The following is a 25,766-nucleotide window of genomic DNA, read 5'->3' as shown; positions in this document are numbered from 1 at the left end:
TGTTATTAAATGACAAGGACCTTAATATATAAATATTAAATTATATAAATAAAATGAAAGATTAATATGAAAAGGATAAACAAAAAAAAGCAAGCTACTAGGAATTCCATATATGTTTCTAAATAACTCTTGGGCCAAAGAAGAAAATGAAAAACTTTTAAAATACAGTTTCAGAAGAAAATTCACAGCCTTAAATGCAAGAAAGAGTACAAATAAATTAACCAAGCTGCAAATATCATAATGCTAAAAAAAAGAACATAAACTTACAAAAGTATGAAAAAATACATTAAAGAGAGATTTTGCTTAATAAACAGAAAAAAAAGAACTGATAAATATAAGAGCTTTTTATAAACAAAACAAATAAAATAGTCTCCAGCAAGTCTCGTTTTTAAAAAAGGAAAATAAGCATAATAAAAACAATGAGAAGAGAGGATAACAGAACAGACACAGAAGAGAGTAAATGATATGCTGCTTTGTATAGCCTATGCTAAATAACCTGGAAATCTCTAAGAAAAAAGCATCTTCTAAGAAAGCTTATCAACAAATAGATTATGAATAATGGGGGAAACCATGAAGAAGTTAATAAAGAACAGGCAGAAATAAGTTTTCAAGTGCTTTCTTTCAAATCTATGCTATCTGGGCTTCTCAACTCATTTTATCAAGTCAGTCATTTTATAAAGCCAGCATATGCTTGAAATCAAAGCCTAACAAGGAGACAACACCAGAGTATCATACACAGCAACATCATTCCCTCTGCCTAAAATGCATTCCCCTTAAATGTTCACATTCATTATTCCTTTTCATCATTCAGGTGTCAGCTCAAATATAACCTCCCCAGAAAGGCCTTACTTGACCACCCTATTAAAATAACTTTCCTGATCCTCTTTGCTCTATTTTCTATACTCATCTTATTCATAGCATTTATTGCAAAGTTAAATTACCTAGAATTAAGCTCCATGAGAGTAGGGACTTAGTCTTATTTGCTGGCATAGTGCCAGAGCCTAGAATTTAATTGCTCAAAAATAGTGCTGAATAACTAAATATCACTTAGGAGTATATTTTCAGAAATCCAGCACCCTATTCAAATAATATACCATAATTAAACAGTAATTTCAACAGATATCAAAAGGGTGCTTGATTAAATTCAACATCCACTCTTGATATATTAATATACCAAGAATGGAAGAACAGTCAATAAATATTTGAGAGCCTATGATGTACTAGGATCAAATCTATATGCTGGGAATACAGCAGTTAACAAAACCAAAAAAACTCTGCTCTCATGGAGCTTATTACATTCTAGTAGTTCTATCTCAAAACAATAACCTAACCAGCATCACACTTGATAATAAAACATCACAGGCATTATAGTGAGGACAAGATGTCTGCTATTACCATTATTAATTGAGACTGTTCTGAAGTTCTAGCCAATTCAATATGAAAAAAAAAACGAAAGATCCATATATTGAAAAAAAATCATGCAGTTGCAGATGACACAACTATCTAGAAAATCCAAAAGAATAAATTATAAAATATGTAAGAAAAAGGTTCACTTGATGGTATCTGGTTACAAACCAAATATTTAAAAACCAGTATTTTTCTCGAAGAGTAATTAAGAAAAAATAAAGAGAGAGGGACACTATACTGAGGGATTTGGTCACAATCTTTTCTATGATTTTATAAACTTTGATCATAACCTTCACCTTTCCCAAAAATTTATTTTTAAAGACTAAAGAGCTGTAAATTTGAAAAAACATCTATTGAGAGAAGATTCCTGCTGTGAAAAAAAATTTGTGCCACCTGCCGTCCACTGGCAATTCCACCCTGAAGCAGGCGTCCGAGACAGCCCTGTGTGGTGACTGCAGGCTCCTTTGTGATAGCAAGACAGTAGAGAAAGGAAAAGCCTTAACAGGGCGGTGGGGTTTTTTAATGGTATATTCATAGAGAAGACCTGCTACACAGGATGAATGAACCAGAGCTAAAATGTATCCAAATGGCTAAATCTCAAAACTTAACATGGATTGCAAAAGGAGGGACCTTGCAGAAAAGGTACAGTTTGTTACCTTTCACAAAAAATTTTCAGACATTCATAAAAAAACAAAGAAACAAACAAAAAAACCACGTGTCTTTGAGATTTGTTATCAGACCACGGAAAAAGAAATATAAGTAAGCTCACAATGAATCCTATTATACCTCTATGTTCCAGTTATGCTGTTCCAAGGTATGGCGACATTGATCCATAGATTCTATGCCAGTCAGATCCTGAAAGATAAAAACAAAAAGTTACTTAGGGAAAAACCAACAGTACATATTGGATATTTTTACCCCTAATAGAATACTTATGAATACCGCTGGGAAAATAAAGTTTTGAAGGCAGATATTCAAGTATGGTAAAGCGTCACTATTCAGAATTTATTCAGTCAGTTATTGTAGACAGTACTCCCATACAGAAAAAAAAAATGAAAATTTCTTATCTTTTAAAACTTCAAGGCTTTCAAGACTACTTGATCAAAATCCTCTCAAATTCAAGTTTAAAAAATGAAAGACTTCTTCAACCTCTGCACCCAGCAAAATAGTCTTTAATGCTAAACATCTATTCTGTTTATAATACATACTGATATAAAAATGCAGGTTTTCTGCAAATGTAATGCCTTTCACTAACTTATATCATTTTACCTATTAGTATATAACCTAGCTTATAATACAAAATGTGTAAAAGTTTTTATCAAAAGAAGTCTGTAATTCAGATGTTTCCCTCCAAAATGTACTTTCCCTATTCCCTTCTCCTTGTACTATTCTCAGGTTTCACTTTGTCTATGACCAAATCTCCTTGTCTGGCTCTTCTCCTATCCCCTCTAAATGTAGAAATTTCCCTAAGGATGTGTCCTTGGCTTTTGCCTCTTCTTGGCAATCCTCAATGACCCTTTCTACTCAAATGACACATAAATTTCTGGACCTGTCACCTCTTCTGAAGTTTAGCAGCACGTTTCCAATAGCCTATTCAACATTTCTACCTAGATGTGGCACCAGTAACACAAATGCATCATTTAAAACCACTGTATGTGTTAATGACATCACCACCTTCCAAAATATACAGGCAAATATGACATCTGGAACCTCAGCCTCATCTTTGAGTACTCTATCCCTTTAACTACACACTTCATCAGTAATCAAGTTCTGACTGTTTTCTGTATCTATAACCACATTTCCATTCCCTGAGCCGGCATCTTCAATCAAGCTTTAATGACACCTCAAGTGAATTGTCAAAATAATTAATTTCTCTTCCTCTTTCTAACTCTTCCCCACCTCCCTTGGTCTCCCCACTTCCCTGTGTGTGTGTTATTTCTCTGCTCAAAACTTTTCAGCTGACTGGATAATAAAATCCAAAATTCTTAGCTTGGCATTCAATTGTTTCTATAATATGGCCCCAACCTAGCTTTCTACATTATTTTCTATTTCCCTTTAGGTGTCCGATACTCAACAAATCTAACAGTTTACGTGTACATCTAATGACCAGAATTTCCACAGAGCTAAATCCTAGCCTTCCTTCAAGATCTAATACAAAAGCCAAACCCATCCATCCATCCTTTCATGTAACACATGTCTACTGTTTATTGTCTATTCTGTGTATTACATACTATGTCCAGGGATATAGGGATGAATACAATACAGTCTCTATCCTCAAGAAATTCCTCTTAATAACCAGCAAGCAACAGGGAAAAGAGATTGATCTCAGCCGGCTAAGAATGTCGTAACATGTACTGGTGAGTCAGGAGCCTGAGATTCTTGCTTTGGTTCTGTGCCCTGTGATCAGTGACCAAACATGTTTTAATTCTAGCTTCCTTTGTATACAACATGAGGGATTTAATTTGGACTATCTGAATATCCTTTCCAGAGCTTAGAAGAAAAAAACCAAAAATTGAAGTTTGCATTCTTTAGGTATGCAGTTGTTTATTTTTTTAAATTACACAAGTAGTATAGAAACTTTGCTTTTTTCTTTAAACTGAACTAATTAATTAATTAATTTATGGCTGCGCTGGGTCTTTGTTGCTGCGCGCGGGCTTTCTCTAGTTTTGGCGAGTGGGGGCTACTCTTCGTTGCAGTGTGCAGGCTTCTCATTGTGGTGGCCTCTCTTGTGGAGCACAGGCTCTAGGCATGCAGGCTTCAGTAGTTGTGGTTTACGGGCTCAGTAGTTGTGGTTTGCGGGCTCTAGAGAGCAGGCTCAGTAGTTGTGGTGCATGGGCTTAGTTGCTCCGTGGCACATGGGATCTTCCCGGACCAGGGCTCGAACCCGTGTCCCCTGCATTGGCAGGTGGATTCTTAACCACTGTGCCACCAGGGAAGTCCCTGCTAATATATTTTTATGTTTAAAGTACTACAAAATTTTCAGTACTGCAACTGGAAAGCTCTGTTAAGAACTCTAGAGCTCTGTTAAGAACCACTGGCTTTGACAGCTCTGACAATGTGGATTTTTTCCTGACCACCGCAGGCCTCTTACCAGTTTGGCTATTGCCTTCTGGCTTGTAATAGGATCCCCTTTAACTTTTGATTTCCTTACAGCCCACTGCAGAGAACTGGGATGTCCCGGGTTCCACTTCCTCTCTGTACATTCTCTTTAAGAATTGGACTTTACTTTTACCTTCTTCTCAGGGTATGAATGACCACTCTGTCTTTACCAAAAATGTTTTTTACCTCTCTTATGCACCTATTATTTTCTATCATCTATTATGACTATTTACACTCATTCTACTGCCTTATCAGAGGATGCATGCTCCTTAAGAGCAGTGTCTCTGATTCATCTCTATATAATGCTCCCCAGTACCTAGCACACAGTTAAGGGCTTAAAAGGCTGCAGAAAAAGTCTGTCCAAGTTAAAAAGACCTTTTAGTATAAGCTTCAATAATCATAGCTACTAAAGTGAAAATTTTCCTCTAGAAAATTTCACCAAAACTCATTGTACATTAATACCCTGGGGTTTTAATTAAACTCCATCTAGTCAGAACTAGATGCTAAGCTGGCTGTTAAAAATACATATTTGCAGAATCTTCCAGGAGATCAGTAAGTCAGGGATGGAGCCAAGGAATCAGTGGGTTTTTTGAAAAGCTCCTCAGTTGATTCTAATGTACAGCCAGGCCAGGAAATCCATGGTACTGTACAATTCTAAGTGGGACCAGAGATTATACGTCACTTATTAAAATAACTTTTTAAAAAAGGGGTTATAAACACTATAGGAGAGAACAATCAGGGTAACTGCACATCTTCAGTATACTGAAATAATTAACCTAATGCAAGCAAAACCCTTTTACTGTATAAGTAGTGAATCAGGGTAAACTAGAAGCCCAACTTGAATAAGCCTGCTTTTCAGTCACTGCTGATGAGTATTAAAAAACATGCACTAGCAATAAGCTAGGAAAGGACTATTCATAGATCAACAAATATTCACTGATCCGGTATTCTAGATATCCAGGATACAAATACAGTCCCTGCTCTCATTAGGCTTGTATCCTACTACAGAGAGACTGAGCAAAACAAACCACACACATAGAGAAAATAAATGAACAAAAATTTAGGCTGGGGGATTCCTTACGATTGGGTGCTCAAAGAAGGACTCTCCAAGGAGATAACATTTCAGGAGAGACCTGATGAAAGATAAGGGTCCAGTCATGGGAAAATATGTGGGAAGAGTAGTATTCCAGGCAGAAGGACAAATGCAAAAACTCTGAGACAAATGGATACATGACACTATGCATTTGTCAAAACCCACAGAACTTTACAGCAGAGTGAACCTTAATGTACAGAAATTTAAAAAATAATTTAGAAGGTGAGAGGATCCCAGGATGGAACACAGACTGTGACAAAAGAATCTAATGGTATTAAAAATATATGAAACAACCTCACTGAATGGGGTGGGAGGAAAAGGTGTTAACCTAAGTAACTCTGGAAATGAGTGAAGTCTGTAAGACTAAAGGCGAAAGGAACTGCACACAAGCACTGTGCTCTAGTTGACAGAGTTGGTTCACTGTATATGTTCATTCTGAAGCACTATATCCATACACTTATACTGGAATTGAACAATTAAACAGAGAGTGGGAGCCAGTTTTCTCACTGTTGAAGTGGGAAGTTACCGATAGTCGAGGGGAGAAGGCTGGAATGATCCATATGGGTGAGAGTTGGAAACATCTGAATCAACTCATTTTTAAGTTTAATTTAGACAGATGGTTGCATATAGAACTAGTTAGCTTAGTATACACACATGTATGTCCTTGCTCTATCAGCTGAGAGGGCCTAGAGGCAACAAAACACACCCCAATAGCAAGCACACATAATGCCCAGGTATTGGTTTCTAATACTGTTCTCCAATAAAAGGAACCAGGTTCCTTGGAGAAATGGCTAATTCTAGGACTGGAGCAGAAAATACACAAGATGAGCCTGGAGAATCCTGCAGTTCCAGAAAGTAAAGGAGTGCTCAAAAAACCCCATAATGATGGGAATACATCAAAGTGATACAGGAATCAACTGAAAGAGCTCCCAATGGCCAAAGCTGGTACAATTTGAGCAAGAAAATAAAGTAGTAATAGGTTATAATCCAAAGTACAAAATAAACATCCTTGAGTCCATATGAACAGAAATACATGACTGAATAAATAAATAAATGGGGGAGAATAGACAAATCCTGTGCAGAAGAATTCCAAATAACTATGTTGATAGATACTTTGCCTTTTAGGAGGTGGAACGTATCTCTTTACTCCTTAGGTATGTATGGGCTGTGCATAGTGACTTCCTTCCAAAGAGTACAGTATGGAAAAGGACGAAAAAAGATTAACTTTATAGTGGAGAAACCTGACAAACACTACCTCAGCCATATGATCAAGGTCAACATCAATAGTGATAAATCCTGTTGATAATATGTACTCTTGATAAAATGTAATGAAAAGGCACTTTACCTCTGTGGTCTTCCTCCCCAAACCCCGAACTCCAGCCTCATCATGAGAAAAACATCACAAAAATCCCAATTGAGGGACAATCCACAAAATACATGACCAGTGCTCCTCAAACTGTCAAGGTCATCAAAAACCAGGAAAAGTCTGAGAAACTTGTCACAGGCAAGAGGAGCCTAAGAAGGCACAGTCACTAAATGTAAGGTGGGATCCCGGAACAGAAAGAGGACATTAGGTAAAAACTAAAGAAATCTGAATAAAGTGTGGACTTTAGTTAATAATAACTGGTTCATTAATTGTGACAAATGTACCAAACTAGTATGTAAGATGTTAATAGGGAACACTGAGTGAAGGTATATAGGAAGTCTGCATACTAATTTTAAAAGTTTTCTGCAAATCTAAATCTATTCTAAAATAAAAAGTTTATTTAAAAAGTGGAAAAACAGGACTTCCCTGGTGGCACAGTGGTTAACAATCTGCTTGCCAATGCAGGGGACACGGGTTCGAGCCCTGGTCCGGGAAGATCCCACATGCCACGGAGCAACTAAGCCCGTGCACCACAACTACTGAGCCTGCGGCCTAGAGCCCGCGAGCCACAACTACTGAGCCCATGTGCCACAACTAATGAAGCCTGCGTGCCTAGAGCCCATGCTCCACAACAAGAGAAGCCACCGCAATGAGAAGCCCACGTACCGCAATGAAGAGTAGCTCCCGCTCACCCCAACTAGAGAAAGCCGCGCGCAAGGAAGACCCAACGCAGCCAAAAAAAAAGTGGAAAAACAAAACAAAACAAAACAAAACAAAACTGGGGTGGGAGAGACACATCTGAGACAGAACAAGCTTGGCAAGTTGGCAGATAAGGTCTGAGAAGTAGGCAGGGTAGGGAAAGTTCATCTAGGGTTGTGTTTCTCAACCTTGCTTGCATATCAGAAGCATCCGAGGGTAATCTACAGCTATCTAGACACCTCCCCCCCCGCCCCCCCCCCCCCCGACAAAAGCAATTTAATCAGATTCTCTGAATATGCAGGCTAGGCACAGGTAAATTTTTTCCTGGAAGGGAAGGAGCTTCCAGCTGATTCTAACGTACAGTCAGAGCTGAGTATCACTAACCCAGAGCCTTACTTCTAAGTTCAGCAGCAGTGTCATGACCATATGTAGATTTTTAAAAAAGTCATTCTGGCTGCTTTGTGAATTAATTGTAGAGGGCATGACAGAGAGCAAGAAACAGCAAGGAGACTATACAGGAATCCTAGGGAAAGAGAATGCTGGATTAGCATAGGATCCTAGCAGTGAAAAGGGAAAGAAGAGGATAGATTGAGGTTATATTGTAAAGACAGAGCCAAGAAGATTGGATAATATGTGGAAGTAGAAGAGAAATATTAAGATAAAGTGTTCAAAAAAATTAGGAGGAAAAGTGGAAACAGACCGCCAAAGATGAATGCACTCTTATTCATTATATCATGATGCTAAATGCATCGTGCAGGAATGGATTTCCTGACCTCAAAGCTAGCCAGTAGGATGACCTAGTGATCTATCCAAAAAGTTAGATGAAAAACATGACGAACTCATCTGGCACTCACTGTCTGAAAACAGATGTACTCATAACCTAGACATGGGTTGGCTACCTGGGTTTTCTCTCAGTTTTGTACTTTAAAAAACCTAGTATAAGTTAGGTTAAGACAGTTTAAATACTAGAGAAAGATGAGGAAGGGAGAGGTTTCCCTGTGGTCACAACCACTACCACTTCCCTGTATTCCAAGAAAAGGATTTAGAGTTTTGATTCAATCTCCTTTCCAAACTTAAAAACTAACAAACAAACAAAAACAAACATACAGGGGGAACTGATTAATGGGCTTTGCTTCTCCTTTCTAGACTGTAAGCATCTTGACAAAAATCCATTCACCTTGGCTTTTTGATCTTCGTAGGACTCTTCTGGTGTTTTCTCTCCTGGCTTGGGAACCAATCTTTCCACCCCATTCTTTCCACTAACCAGCCCCACCTTTCACACATCACTGCATACAGTCAAGGTTTGGGGAGATTTCTCAATTTTCTCTTCTCTGTGAGAGTCTTCTCTCCTAGATATGTACAAATTTGAGCATTCTTACTTATTATACCAAGTACTCCTTTATGCATTAGTCTCCATACCCATTTTAATGGTTATATAATATTCTAATTGGCTAAAACAATTTACACATAGATGTTACAACTGCTTCTGATGTTCTGCTATTAAAACAGCACTTTGATGAACATTTCTGTTTATAAAGTTTCTCTGTATTTAGGATTTTCCCCCTTAGGATCCAGTTAAAATTATGGGCCAAGGAATATACATTTTTTCCCCCCACATTCTCAGTTTTCCCTGAAAGGAATATGCATATTTTTATGTTCTTGATACATACTGCTAAAATGCACTTTAAAAGAACTACTCTAATTTACATTGAATAGGGTTGGTTTCAACGTGAGTCAAAAACTAAACATGTGTCAAGCCAATAGTCATTTCAGTGCCAGTTAAGCTTTGCAATGCCAGCTTTGTTCAAAAAGAAAGAATATTACAGGTTTGGCTGGAGACACTGTATTAGCTTTGCTACCAATTCTCTCCTCAGCAATAACATGTTTGGCTATAAGCACTTACAGAAGAGAGGTGAAACACAGAAGCTGAGGGAATTTTATATTTAATAACCTCAGTCATTGGTTTCAAGCTCCTCCCAAACTAATTTCTTTAGAACTCAGCAGGCTGTAATTCTCTTTTAATAGGAACTTTCTTTTGAAAAGAGAACCCATTTATCTCTATATCCCCTAGACCTAGTGTAGTGCCTTAGCATACAGTATAAAATGTTTAAATGAACATCTTGCCCTCATGCCAATGATCAACTTTTACTTCTTTATCTCTCTCTAGTTTTTAAACATTGTTCTTTTCATTATCGCTCATTTATTCCTACTTTGCGTAAGGAACTATACATTTTCCTCAACAATCCCATGAGATAGTGCCATCATACCCATTATCAGTTGAGAATATCGAGACTCTTTAAAAAGAATTATGTGGAAGACACCACGCACTAATTCAGGTACACAGTAAGTGCTCAATAAAGGTTAGTTAAATCTGTAATTTCACCTAACTGGCTTGCTCTTCAGAACTCTGGTTTACATTCAGATCTACTGACATCTGAGGTGACCTGAGATGGTACTGGACAAAAGAGCTTCAATGCGTAGAAAGTTTAACTTTGGCACCTCCTTCTCCCTCTAATCTTTCAGGACCAGTGTCTACCACAAATCCCCTATTCAGGCAGGTCCATCCAAGTCTGCCTCACTGAGAAACATCCCTTGTTCCAAGATGATCTCTCCCTTCCGCCTCCCCTCAAAGCTAACTCCTCTTCCATGAATTGCCCTCCCAAGGATTTAGCATAATGCTACATTTAGTTACATCAATTTACACAAATGTAACAGACTGACAGCATTAGTAGGAGAAAGGCTGTACTTATCTTTAGGGCAAAAAAGACCCAGAACCCCAATCAATCTCTAACTAGCAAAATGCAAAGGGGAGATTGGAGGGATGTGTGTGAACCATTCTATATCCTTCTCCTATTCCAACCTTAGTCTAACTTCCTCCTCCCAAATCAGATGATAGTAGGATGTCAACACCACTTGGCAACCTACATCTGAAATATTGTGATCCTCGATCTATCTCTTGCTTAAGTATAACTCAAGGAAGATATCACAAACAATAGACATACAGTGTTGTAACCAGATGTCTCATTCAACTATTTGGATAGGGATTGGGTAACTAGAGTTAATCACTCTACAGTAATCACTAGAGTGCTTTCCTAAGAAGTGTTTCTTTCCACACCTCATCTGTTTATTATACTAACAAACACTGAAGGAGGTTGAGTTGAAATCTAAGTACTCTCTAAATTCCACTTGGCTTGTTGGCTCTAGCTTGTTGAGGATGCATATTTTAACTTGTTTTCAGTTATTCCCAGAGAGAAACTTGGGGAAAAACAGAGATCTTTGTTCTCTCTTTCCTGCAACACAGATAGCTTTGCTTTATGCAATAAGCAGTATGCTCTCACTAGTAGTGGCAGGAGAAATGGAATTTGAAGTCCTTTCAGGAAGTGATCACACCTTGGCTCTAATCTGTAACTAAAGCTCTTACACTCAGATCTTTATTATTCACATTTAATTACTGATTTACCAAATTAAATACCAGCAGCTTCCATTTCCTAAGCACCTATTACTATGTAATAGGCAATGTAAGTAATAAAGCCCTCATTTTCACCGAGAAACCCAAGGATTCAAGAGGTTATATACCTTGTGTAAGAATAGCCTTGTTTAAGAATAATGATAAGTGGTGGAGCCAAGACTGAAACCTAGAATAACTACGTCCGAAGTCCAGGTTGTCTCCTATGCTATACTGCCTCCCATTATTTAACTAATTCATGTTAGAAAACAACAAGTTTTCAATAAATTCTCAATTTGGAAAATTTCAAAAAAATTTTTGTTCAACTGAGAATAAAACATCTGGAATTTTTCCAATTTTCACATTAAAGAGTAAAGATAAATTGAGGACAATATTTCAACCCCTCATTTTGCATAAAAGGAAACTGAGGCTTAGCAAAGTGAACAAGCTTTCCCAAGTCACAGAGCATGAGGGTGGCAGAACTGTCCAGTCTTCTTATTCCCAGTCTCTTCTTTCTTCGCTGTACCTACTGGTAGCTAAGAAACAGCTCATAGATGTACATAAAATTTTTCTCCTTTATGCCCAGGGTCAACAATTAGGTTTTGTTCTTTTGAGTCTGGTGTCAAATAAGACTGGAAAATGCTGCTTATCAAATCCCCTTTCTGGAAATTCCCAATACATCTTTTAAAGGCTTCGAAAAGTCCTGCCTTTAGTTAAAAAGAAAAAAAAATTTAACTTCACCTAAAGGAAGGTCTTATCCAAGCAATTAAGAGTAGGTGGAATAAGTGGTGGAGCTTTGTTGGAAATTTAGAAGACACCAGAATCTTGAATAATCCTTTATTCTAATTCTACTAGCTGGGTGAACTTAGGCATCTTTCTGAGGTTCAGTTTCTTTTTTTTTTTTTAAATTTAATTTTGGCTGTGTTGGGTCTTTGTTGCTGCGTGGGGGCTTTCTCTAGTTGCAGCAAGCAGGGGCTACTCTTCGTTGCGGTGCGCAGGCTTCTCATTGCAGTGGCTTCTCTTGTTGAGGAGCATGGGTTCTAGGTGTGCGGGCTTCAGCAGTTGTGACACGCAGGCTCAGTAGTTGTGGCTCACGGGCTCTAGAGCATGGGCTCAGTAGTTGTGGTGCACGGGCTTAGTTGCTCTGTGGCATGTGGGATCTTCCTGGACCAGGGATCGAACCCGTGTCCCCTGCATTGGCAGGCGGATTCTTAACCATTGTGCCACCAGGGAAGTCCCAAGGTTGTTTCCTTATTGGTAAAATGTAAATTAAAATACTAATTAACCCACTGGCTTATAAAGATTAAGTGCAGAATGCTCAATTTAGCTATTATTTTAAAGAAACATGAAGGAAACATTAAAAATGAGAATGTTATAATGAAACTATACTTAGTTCATGTGGACAAGAAAGACATCTGTACATCAACTGAGATAACCATATGGATTTTTTCCCTTCATTATTTAATGTGGAGTATTACACGGATAGAATTTCATATGTTGAAGCATTCTTGGCATTCCAGAGATAAATCCCACTTGGTCATGGTGTATAATCCTTTTAATATGCTGCTGAATTCAGTTTGCTAGTATTTGGTTGAGGATTTTTGCATTAATGTTCATAAGGGATATTGGTCTGTAGTTTTTTAGTGGTATCTGGGTATGGCGGTAATGCTGACCTCAAAGAATGAGTTAGAAAGTGTTCCCTCCTTTTCAATGTTTTAAAAAAGTTGGAGAAGGACTGGAATTAGTTCTTTAAATTTGTTTGGTAGAATTCACCAGTGAAACCATCAGGTTCAAGGCATTTCTTTGTTGGGAGATTTTTGATTATGGATTCAATCTCCTTACTGGTTATAGGTCTATTCAGATTTTCTATTTCTTTGTGATTTAGTCTTGGTAGGTTTTGTATTTCTAGGAATTTGTCTATCTCATCTAGGTTATCTAATTTTTTGGCATACAACTGTTCACAGTACTCTCTTCTAATCATTTTTTCCTTCTGTAGAATTGGTAATAACGTCTCCATTTTCATTTCTTTTTTTTTCCTTATTTTTTTAAATTATTTTATTTTTTATTTATTTATGGCTGTGTTGGGTCTTCGTTTCTGTGCGAGGGCTTTCTCTAGTTGTGGCAAGCAGGGGCCACTCTTCATCGCGGTGCGCGGGCCTCTCACTATCGCGGCCTCTCTTGTTGCGGAGCACAGGCTCCAGACGCACAGGCTCAGTAATTGTGGCTCACGGGCCCAGTTGCTCCGAGGCATGTGGGATCTTCCCAGACCAGGGCTCGAACCTGTGTCCCCTGCATTGGCAGACAGATTCTCAACCACTGTGCCACCAGGGAAGCCCCTCCATTTTCATTTCTGATTTTAGTAATCTGAATGTTTTCTTTTTCTTAGTCCACCCACCTAAAGGTTTGTCAATTTTGTGGATTTCAAAGAACTGATTTTTGGTTTCATTGATTTTTCTATTCTCTGTGTTGTTTACCTAGGCTCTGTTCCTTATATTACCTTCCTTCTGCTAGCTCTGAGTTTAGTTTGTTCTTTTCCTTCTAGTCCCTTAAGTTATAAAGTTAGGTTGTTGATTTAAGATCTTTTGCATTTTTTAATTTTTTAAAATTTTTTGGCCATGCCGCACAGCATGCGGGATCTTAGTTCCCTGACCAGGGATCAAACCTGTGCTCCCTGCACTGGAAGCACGGAGTCTTAACCACCGGACCACCAGGGAAGACCCTTTTATTATTATTTTTTATTTTATTTAAGATCTTTTGTGTTTTTTAACATTTGTGTTTAATAGCTACCAATGCCCCCACCACTCCCCAAGCATTTCTTGCTACATCCCGTAAGTTTTGGCATGTTGTGTTTTCATTTTCATTCATCTCTACATATTTTCTAATTTTCCTTGTGATTACTTCTTTGATCCACTGGTTATTTAAGAGTGTGTTGTTTACATAAATTTGTGAATCTTCCAGTTTTACTTCTGTTATTAATTTCTACCTTAATTTCATTGTGGTTTGAGAAGCTACTTTGTATGGTAGCTATCTATTAAAATCAATTGAGACATAACTTCTTATATGTAGAAAACTCTAAAGACCGCCCCCCATCCCTGTTAGAACTAATAAATGAATTCAACAAAGTAGCAGGATACAAAGTCAACACACAAGTTTCAGTTGCATTTCTTTACACTAACAATGAACACTCTAAAAATGAAAGTAAGAAAACAATTCCATTTACAATGGCATCAAAAAGAATATTGTGAATTAACTGAGGAGGTGAAAGACTTGTACAATGAAAACTACAAAACACTGCTGAAAGAAATTAAAGAAGACCTACATAAATGGAAAGACACCCAGTGTTCATGGATTGGAAGACAATACTGTTAATAATCCAAAGTGAGCTACAGATTCAGAGCAGTCCCTATCAAAATCCTAATGCCTTTTTTTTTTTTTTTTTTTTTGCAGAAATAGAAAAACCAACCCTAAAACTCATATGGAATCTCAAGGGACTCGAAGAGCCAAAACAATCTTGAAAAAGAAGAACAAAGCTAGAGGACTCACACCTCCTGATTTCAAAACTTACTATAAAGTTACAGTAATCAAAACAATGTGGTACTGACACAAAGACAGACATATAGGCCAATGGAGTGGAATAGAGTCCAGAAATAAACCCTTGCATATATAGTAAAATGATTTTTGACAAAGGTGTCAAGACCATTCAATGGGGAAAGACCAGTCTTCTCAGCAAATGGTGCTGGAAAACTGGATATCCACATGCAAAAGCTGGATCCTTACTGTGAAATATATATATTGGTCTCTGCCCCCAGTTCCTGACATAGAGCTCCTAAAACCCTTGCAGAAAGGGGTGCCAGGAGATACTTTTGTTCTAACATTTAGTTTTTGACCCCAGTTCCTGACTTAGAACTTAGAGCTCTCAAAATTCTTATAATTTCCTACGTGATAAGAGCACTAGGAGGATCTTTTCTTCTAATATTTGTTCTTTGATCCTAGTTCCTGACAGAGATCCTAAATCCCTTGGAATTTCCCAGATGATATCATTGTATTTTGTTCTAATGAGGTGACTCCTGGTGGGCTCCTGGATAGGGACTGGCCATCAGGCAGAACAAACCATGATTAGAAGCTTCAAATTTTCAGCCCCACCTCCCAATCTCCAGAGAGGGGAGAGAGTGTGAAAATGGAGTTAAAATCAATCATGCCTAGGCAATAAAGCCTCCGTAAATATCCTAATAGTATAAGATTCAGAGAGCTTCTGAGTTGGTGAAGCCATCTACATGCCAAGAGGGTGGTGCACCCCAACTCCACTGGGATAGAAGCTCCCCTGCACTTGGGACCCTTCTAGACCTTGCCCTAAATATCTCTTTATCTGGCTGTTTTTGTGTATCCTTTATTATATCCTTTGTAATAAACCAGTAAACGAAAGTGTTTTCCTGAGTTCTGTGAACCACTCTAGCAAATTATCAAACCCGAGGAGGGGGCTCATGTGAATCCCAATTTATAGCTCGTCAGTCAGAAGTTCAGGTGGCAACTGGGACTTGTGATTGGCATCTGAAGTGGGGGCAGTCTTGTGGGACTGAGCTCTTAACTTGTGGGATCTGATGCTAACTTCAGGTAGACAGTGTCAGAACTGAACTGAATTGAATCTAGGAGAACTGCTTGACAGAAACTAACACAACACTGTAAAGCAGTTATACTCCAATAAAGATGTTAAAAAAAAAAAAACAGTACACGTTCCACTACCTCACACTGCATCATTTCCTCCCAGCAAAAGTCCTACGGTCCAAGGAAAGTCAGGTTAATTCCATGACTATAACTTGAAGAATAAAATATTGCCTTATTCGTCCTGTAACTCACCATGATTTTGCATAGAATGCTCCTTAGACTCCAATGCCACGGACTATTTTGCTTTATCAATAAATGATGAGAACTTGAAAAAAAAAAAAAAAAGAATTGCTTGATGTGTGGAAAACACACATGTCTATTCAGAGAAAAGGAGAAACATAGGAGGAGTGTGTTTTTCCTACTCATTTACCTAATACCCTATACAAAAATTAACTCAAAATGGATCCATGACCCAAATGTAAAACCTAAAATTATAAAACTCTTAGGAGAAAACATAAGCTAAAAACTTCCTGACATTGGATTTGGCAATGATTTCTTGAATGTGACACCAAAGGCACAGGCAACAAAAGAAGAGAGACAAACTAGACTTCATGAAAATTTTAAAAATTTGTACAACAAAAGACACTACCCAGAGTATGAAGTCAACCCACAGAATGGGAGAATATATTTGCAAACTGTATATCTGATAAGGGATTAATATCCAGAATATAGAGAACTCTTAAAACAACAAAAAAATAAACAACTTGATTGGGCAAAGGACTTGAATAGACATTTCTCCAAAGAAGATATACGAATAACCAATAAACATACAAAAAGATGTTCAACATCACTAATCACTAGGGAAATGCAAATCAAAACTATAAGCTACCATTTAACACCTGTTGGGACAGCTACTATTGAAAAAACAGGAAATGAAAAGTGCTGGCCGGGATGTGGAGAAATTGGAACCCTTGTGCAACATTGGTGGAAATGTAAAATGGTACGATTGTGGAAAACAGTGTGCAGTGCATCAATAAATCAAAAACAGAACTACTATATGACACAGCAATTCCACTTCTGTGTATGTACACCCATGTTCAGAGCAGCATTATTATCTACAGTAGCTAAGATGGGAAACAACCCAGTATCTGTTGACGAATGAGTGGAATAAGCAAAATGTGATATACACATACAATGGAATATTATTCAGCCTTCAAAAAGGAGAAAATTCTGCAATATCCTACAACACGGATGAACTTTGAGAACATTATGCTAAGAAAAACAAGCCAGTCACAAAAAGACAAATACTGTATGGTTCCACTTAAATGATGCATTTAGAGTACTCAAAATCATAGAGAAAGACAGTAGAACGGTGGCTGCCAGGGGCTGAGGGGGAAATGGGGAGTTATTGTCTAATGGGTATAGTTTCAGTTTTACAAGATGAAAAGAGTTATGGAGATGAATGATAATGATGGTTGCACAGCATTACGAATGTATTAGTTATCACTCAATTGTACGCTTAAAAAATGGTTAAGATGGTAACTTTTATGTGTATTTTGCCACATTTTAAAAATTGGGGGAAAAAGACATTTGTAGTATGTTGTGAGATGAACTTGAACTTGATTAAAAGGTTCTAAAGTACTACAATCAGATTACTTTGTTTTCTGGGGATCAAATAAATTACCTTTCACTAAGTTCCTATTTCAGTATCTATTCTTTCATTTAACACACTTAATTCCACTAAAAAACAAACAAAAACCACTTTGGCCTTATTCAACCTTTCCTAATGTGACTCAGCTACTCAGAATCAAGCAGAAAAGTTGTTTAGGAAGACATAAAGGTGTTATTGTTTTCTTCTTTATGAGAAACATTACAAAGGCACCAAACTTTACTAGTCTTCCAAAAAGTCATCTGAGAATCTGGCCTTCCCTGTTCCCTCCCCACCCTCGAGGCCAACAATATCTGCCACTGTATATGTTTCAAAATAGCATGAAATCACACTTCCAAAACCTGACATGCATGAGATTTGTGTATGTATATGTATGTATATACACATACCTATATACATGTATCTATATATGTACAATCTAATGTCAAGTGACAAAATGTTAATAATTTACTTTTAAATTTAATTATACTTTTCAGCCTCAAAACTTGGCATTATAAAATGCTCCATGATTTAGATTCAATTATTTATTAAGCATCTATGAGCCAAACACTGTAGTATGTGCTTTCTTATCCACTCTTAAAACAACCCTGTAAAGTTAGAAATATGAGTCATTTTGCAGATATGGAAACTGAGGCCTAGAGGGATTAATTAACTGTCAAGATCTCAAATGGTGCATTCCTAATATGGAGCTCTTTCCCCTATATCATGCTGCAAAGATGAGAATGTGGCTAACTGGAATTTTTGTTTTTCCCTTCCTCCTAAAAATGGGATACTTAAAGCTGCTGGAACTGCTTTAACAAAGAAAGAGAAACAACATCAAGAACAACAACAACTAAAACAAAACCCCTCTGGTTAAGTGAGATTTCTGGTGAGTTATTAAATTCACTCAACAAATATTAATTGAGCATCATGCAGCAAGCACCACAAAGAAATCACAGTCCTGATCCCCAATAACTTTGTGGAGTAAAAAGACATGTAAATAGGGACTTCCCTGGTGGCACAGTGGTTAAGAATCTGCCTGCCAATGCAGGGGACATGGGTTCGAGCCCTGAGCCGGGAGGATCCCACATGCCACAGAGCAACTAAGCCCGTGTGCCACAACTACTGAGCCTGTGCTCTACAGCCTGTGAGCAACAACTACTGAGCCCACGTGCCACAACTACTGAAGCCTGCGCACCTAGAGCCCATGCTACCAACAAGAGAAGCCACTGCAATGAGAAGCCTGCACACCGCAATGAAGAGCAGCCCCAACTCGCCACAACTAGAGAAAGCCTGCGCGCAGCAACGAAGACCCAATGCAGCCAAAAAAAAAAAAAAAAAAGACGTAAATAAATAAACTATACACCAGAAATAAACAAATCCAAGTCTTCCAGGGAACTTGGGATGATATCAGAGTTCTAAGCTGAAAACTAGCAGAAGGAGGTGTTTCACGGCAATAGAGCTCTGAGTATGCAAGGAGGCACAGAGGCGTGAGAAAGAATGCCATGTTAAGGGAACTGAAAACTATCACTGGAATAGAAATGGAAAGGGTAGAATTATGGAGTTGGACAGCGAAATATGGGTCAGATCATGAGATGCAAAGAAAGATTTCATGCTGCTTTAATCAATGCAAAGCAAATGAAAAATCTTAGTGACACAATCAAATCTTTGCTAGAAAGATTATTCTGGAAAAAGCAAGAAGGCTGAATTGAAGAGGAAAGAGACTTGAAATTAGGGGCACTGGTACAGTTACTGAAATATTCCAAAGGGGAAATGAAGTGTAAACTAGGGTAGAGGCAATGCAGATAGAGTGGAGGGTTAATTGAGGGTAGTGGATTTTTTGGTTTCACTTATTTAACTTCAACAGGAATTTATAAACACTAATACATATATACATGCATACATACTGAAAAAAAATTCCCCAAATACTTAGCATGAAAATATTTTCTCTTCTAAATTTATACCAGGAACCTGAAAACATTTTCAAAATTTCCTTGGTGGGAAAATCCAAAGCCAACAAGCACCTCAGTGCTCATAGTGATTTTGCTATTTATCATTTCTGGCACTCTCACCAAACGGTAGTTTAAAAACACACGTACACAGAGGAAGCATTTAACATCAAATCTTCAATTTTATTACGTTACTATTTTTTGCTATTCATTTTAAGGAAAAATATAATATGGTAATATTACCATATTATACCAAATGGAGATGTTATTACCAATTCTACATATTCCTAAATATGTCAAATGACCCTCAACTGGCCCAAAAGAAAATTGACAGAACTAATCTTTATCAATATCCACCTCAAAGATATACTTCTAAAAGACTATCTGTAATACAGATATTCTTTTATACTACTCTGCCAATTACACAAATGTTATTCCTTGAAACACTTAAAGGAGTGCAAAAACAAACAGGGATGTCCAGCCCATTCTGAAGAAATAACCCCAAACTTGAACCAACTTGATCATAAATGCCTGTGATTGTTACATAAAAATGTAACAAACAAACAAAAGCCTAGCAAGCACTACTGAATCAGTTTGTCAAAAAGCTTCTGAGAGGACAATGTGTTCTTGAATAAGAAGATTCAACAACATAAAGATGTCAATCACATCCCCTCAAATTCATTTTATAAATTTAATAAAATTTCAATTTTGAGAAGCTGATTATAAAGTTCTTTTGAAAAAGTAAGCAAGAAAATCTGGGAAAACCCTGAAAAAGAGCAACAAGGGAGACCAGCCCTCCAGATTAAAATATACTATAAGCCTCTACAATTATGAGTAGTATATATAAGACCAATGGAACAGAAAATTGAGAAACAGACCCAACTGCATAAGGAATTTAGTATTGAAAAAGGCATCTCAAAACAACGAGCAAAAGATAGTTTTTTTAAAAAAAAACTTAAGAGACCTTATTTCTTAGAACAGTTTTAGGCTTACAGAAAAATTGAAAAGAAAGTATGGAGAGTTCCCATACTCTCCCTCCCCGACACTCACTTCCCCCTATTACTAACATCTTGCAGTGTTGTGTACATTTGTTATAAGTGTACATCATTAACTAAAGTCCACAGTTTACATTAGGGTTCACTCTTTGTGTTGGACATTCTATGGGTCTTGACAAATACATAAGGTCATGTATCTATCATCATAGTGTCATAAATAGTTCCACTGCCCTATAAATCTTGTGCTCCATCTATTCTTCCCTCCCCTCTAACCCCCATCCCTGGCAACCACCTATCTTTATACTGTCTCTATAGTTTTGCCTTTTCTAGAATGGCATATTGTTGGAGTCATGTATAGAGCCTTTTTGGACTGATTTCTTTCACTTAGCAATATTCATCTAAGGTTCCTCTGCATCTTTTCATGGCTTGATAACGCATTTCTTTTTCACTGAATAATATTTTATTGTATGCACGTACCAGTTTGTTTATCCATTAACATACTGAAGCACATCTTCGTTTCTTCCAAGTTTTTGGCAATTGTGAATAAGGCTGCTATAAACATTTGTGTGCATGTTTTTGTGTGGACATAAGTTTTTATTTCACTTAGGTAAATATCTCGGAGCATGATATGCTGATCATATGGTAAGCCTATGTTTACTATTTTTTTTTTTTTTTTGGCCCCGTGGCTTGTGGGATCTTAGTTCCCCAACCAGTGATTGAACCTGGGCCCTCGGCAGTGACGGTGTGGAGACCTAACCACTGGACCACCAAGGAATTTCCCAAGACTGTTTATTTTTGTAAGAAACTGCCTAACTGTTCCAAAGTGGCTGTCCTGTTTTGTATTCTCACCAGCAATGGATAAGTTTCTGTTGTTCCATATCCTTGCCAGCATTTGGTGTTTTAGATTTTAGCCATTCTAACAGGTGTGTGGTGGTTATCTCATTGCTGTTTTAATTTGCAATTCCCTAATGATATCTGATGTTGAGGATCTTTTCATATGTTTATTTACCATCTCCTGTATATCTTCTTTGGTGAGATCTGTTCAGATCTTTTGCCCACTTTTTCAATGAGTTGCTCCTTTATTGCTGAATTTTAAGAGTCCAACCATACAAGTGTTAGAAGAAAACACAAGTGAATTCTTCTACTGCCCGAATGTGGGGAAGACTTTAACCATGACTCAAAATTCATAAGCAATAAGGGAAAAGATTTTGAATTATACAAATCAAATTTTTAGTGTATAAAAAGTTAAAAAACAACATGTGTATGGCAAAAAAAACAGCATGTGCAAAGTGAAAGAACTGGGAACGACATTTGCAACTTATTTCATAGATGAAGAGTTAATATTCCTAATATATAAAGACTTTTTTAAAATACAGAAGAAAAAGGATGGGACTTCCCTGGCAGTCCAGTGGTTGGGGTTCCAAACTTCCACTCCCAGGGGGGCATGGGTTCGATCCCTGGTTGGGATCCGCATGCCGTGCAGCGTGGCCAAAAAAAACCAAAAAACAAACAAAAAGACAACCCCCCCCCCAAAAAAAACCCCAAAAAACAGAAGAAAAAGGATAACTTGCTACAAAAGTGGGTAAGAAAAAGTGGATGATTCATAGAAAAATAAACTCAAATGGCCCTTATATATATGAAAAGTTGATCAACCTCACTCATAAGGAAAAAGTAAATTAAAACTATACTGAGTTTGACAACACACTCTGTTGGTGAGGTTGCCGGGGGCCTCATACATTGCTAGTGGGAATACAAAATGGTACAATCCTCACGTAGGAAAATCTGGCAATATCTAGCAACACTACATATTCGTATACATATATATAAGCATTTAATCCTTTGACCCAGAAATCTTTCTACGAATGTATCCCAAAGACACACTAGCAAAAAATAAAATGTTGGTACACAAGGCTACTTATTGCTGTATTATTTATTACAGCAAAAGATGAGAAATAACCCAAATATCCATCAATCTAAATTATGGTATGTCCATACAATAGAGTATTATACAGCTGTAAATACTTAAGAGAAATAAATCCCTATATTGCTATGCAGTGATCACCAGGAGATAATAGGTATAAAAGACAGTTGGAGAAATGTGTGTAATATACATCACCATTTATCTTTTTTAAAAGGGGGGGGGTCCACAAATAGATATACTTATTACTTAGATTTTTTAAATGAAAGATTTTTGTTTTTGCTTTTTTTAATTCTAAGCTTCTCTGCAGGGGAAGGCAGGGAACAGGGTATAAGAGAGAAGAACAGAAGTTAGATTTCTCTAAATATATTGCTACATGTAGATTTGACTTTGGAATCATGTAGCTGCTTTATAAAACAAAATTTAGAAAAAGCAGCAGCAGCAATTCCTAAACATCAGAAGCAAAAATAAAATGTAGAGTTGGTAGCATAACTATCCAAAATGAAATTATCCCACATGACTTTAAAACACAGTAAACTGACTCTACATTCTGCATTAAAGGGCTTAAATTGTTTTAAATAATTATATTATTGTTACTAGTAAGGGTATTATTATTTTGAGACAAAGTGTTGATTATGTGATAAGGCAAATGAATAATCATGTTAATCGCATTAAGAACCAAATTTTTTGGTATGGAGAAAGAAGAGAGGTAAAATATAGGGCCAAATTTGAATTGGCAGTCCTGAATTTGAATTGGAAACATCAAATTGTTTTATCATGAATTAAATAAATACAAACATACGTGTGTGTCTGTACTATATATTATATGTATTTCCTAGTTCTGTTAACTAAAAAGTTCTAGACCAACCCAACAGCAATGAGCACTCATAGCTACCAGACGTGTGGCATCTAAATATAATTTCTTACCAAAAAGTAACAAGGTTTCCTGGAGAAACGCCTGATTCTAGAAAATGCACAAGATGAGTCAAACATCTTACAATGTCAAAAAGCTAAAAACCTATCAAGGACTACTGGGGCCATGACAGTATGATAAAAGTCTTCAGGAACAATAATACAAGGCTCTTCCAAATTACCAATTCAAATGGTAAATCTTTTCTGTGACTCTGAAAAAATAAAATTATGTAAATACTAGGAGTTCCTAAAAAATAAAAGTCATTAGGAGCCAATCTAAATAGACTCATAATTGTCAAAGATGGCACAACCTAAGCCTTAATAAGCACAATGGCAATGAAATGTAATACGTTAAATATATTTACATCCATGAGTTCACTGCAAATTTTAAAAATCTACAATTCAAATTTTAAAAATCTCAGTGGTAAACAAATGGGACCTAATGAAACTTAAAAGCTTTTGCACAGCAAAGGAAATCATAAACAAGACGAAAAGACAACCCTCAGAATGGGAGAAAATATTTGCAAATGAAGCAACTGACAAAGGATTAATGTACAAAATTTACAAGCAGCTCATGCAGCTCAATATCAAAAAAACAAAAAACCCAACCCATAAATGGGCAGAAGACCTAAACAGACATTTCTCCAAAGAAGATATACAGATTGCCAACAAACACATGAAAGAATGCTCAACATCACTAATCATTAGAGAAATGCAAGTCAAAACTACAATGAGGTATCACCTCATACCAGTCAGAATGGCCATCATCAAAAAATCTACAAACAATAAATGCTGGAGAGGGTGTGGAGAAAAGGGAACCCTCTTGCACTGTTGGTGGGAATGTAAATTGATACAGCCACTATGGAGAACAGTATGGAGCTTCCTTAAAAAACTAAAAATAGAACTACCATACGACCCAGCAATCCCACTACTGGGCATATACCCTGAGAAAACCATAATTCAAAAAGAGTCATGTACCACAATGTTCATTGCAGCTCTATTTACAATAGCCAGGACATGGAAGCAACCTAAGTGTCCATCGACAGATGAATGGATAAAGAAGATGTGGCACATATATACAATGGAATATTACTCAGCCATAAAAAGAAACGAAATTGAGTTATTTGTAGTGAGGTGGATGGACCTATAGTCTGTCATACAGAGTGAAGTAAGTCATAAAGAGAAAAACAAATACCGTATGCTAACACATATATATGGAATCTAAAAAAAAAACAAAAGGTTCTGAAGAACATAGGGGCAGGACAGGAATAAAGACGCAGACGTAGAGAATGGACTTGAGGACACAGGGAGGGGGAAGGGTAAGCTGGGACGAAGTGAGAGAGTGGCATGGACTTATACATACTACCAAATGTAAAACAGATAGCTAGTGGGAAGCAGCCACATAGCACAGGGAGATCAGCTCAGTGCTCTGTGACCACCTAGAGGGGTGGGATAGGGCGGGTGGGAGGGAGACACAAGAGGGAGGAGATATGGGGATATATATGTGTATAGTTGATTCACTTTGTTATAAAGCAGAAACTAACACACCACTGTAAAGCAATTATACTCCAATAAAGATGTTAAAAAAAAAAAAATCTCAGTGGGACTTCCCTGGTGGCGCAATGGTTAAGAATCCACCTGGCAATGTAGGGGACATGGGTTCGAGCCCTGGGCCGGGAAGATCCCACATGCCACAGAGCAACTAAGCCCGAGCGCCACAACTACTGAGCCTTCACTCGAGAGCCCACGTGCCACAACTACTGAAGCCCATGCGCCTAGAGCCTGTGCTCCGCAACAAGAGAAGCCACCACAATAAGAAGCCTGTGCACGGCAACAAAGAGTAGCCCCCTCTTGCTGCAAGTAGAGAAAGCCCACGCACAGCAACAAAGACCCAACACAGCCAAAAATAAATAAATAAATAAAAATTTTAAAAGTCTCAATGGTTACTTCATAGGATGCTAGGAATCAACTCATTATTTAAAAACTAATAAATAATCGAAAGGATCAAATGTTTATCCTGCCTTTATTATATATACTATAACTCGGTGTAACTGAACAGGTGAGAGAACATATATCTTTATCCCTATTAACAAATAAAGAAGGGATGACAGCGTCAGAATGTCATCATTTTGTATGAAAAGGCTAGGCAAAAGCTAATGAAATATATTAATACTAATCTTGTGGAAAATGTATCTAAGGATACTAAAACTAAGCTAAATTTGAATTTTCAAGTGAAAAAACTTTACAAAGTTTAACTGTCAACACTTTAAATTCCCAAATCACAGGGTTAATTCTGTAAATTTGAAAAATATCAGACACGTCTTCTGTATATAAAATATTTTCTATATGTATCCTTTTTGAAGAGGACTTGCACTCCTTTGAGTATATGTTAGGCTACTTGATAAGTGTTTATCTTCTAATTCCAGTTTTAAAAAAGGATGACAGTTTTGCAAATTTTCAGTTCTACCTTTTATTAAATATTCCCTGGAAAAATAAAGAGAAATGTAACAGAACATGTGTACAATTGAACATTCTCCAAAACTGCCCCCTTTTTTAATAGAGCCCTAGTATTTATCAGGTACTTTACTTGCATTGTCTCATATAACCCTTTTAAGAACCCAAGACACCCTTTC

The 25,766-nt window shown here is 37.2% G+C and overlaps 1 protein-coding gene across 1 annotated transcript in view; it reads right to left on the bottom strand.

Moving 5' to 3' along the window:
* FAF2 (Fas associated factor family member 2) overlaps positions 1-25,766 on the bottom strand; it is a 61,931-nt gene that overhangs the window by 25,080 nt on the left and 11,085 nt on the right. The window contains exon 2 of the mRNA XM_059917760.1: positions 2,194-2,262. Within this exon, the coding sequence (XP_059773743.1) occupies positions 2,194-2,262 (69 nt within the window). The remainder of the gene's footprint in view (positions 1-2,193; positions 2,263-25,766) is intronic.

This window comes from Balaenoptera ricei, chromosome 3, assembly GCF_028023285.1.
Source record: "Balaenoptera ricei isolate mBalRic1 chromosome 3, mBalRic1.hap2, whole genome shotgun sequence".
In the NCBI taxonomy this organism is placed as follows: Eukaryota; Metazoa; Chordata; class Mammalia; order Artiodactyla; family Balaenopteridae; genus Balaenoptera; species Balaenoptera ricei.
The sequence above is the reverse complement of the archived record's forward strand: the minus strand, read 5'-3'. Positions and strand labels throughout refer to the sequence as shown.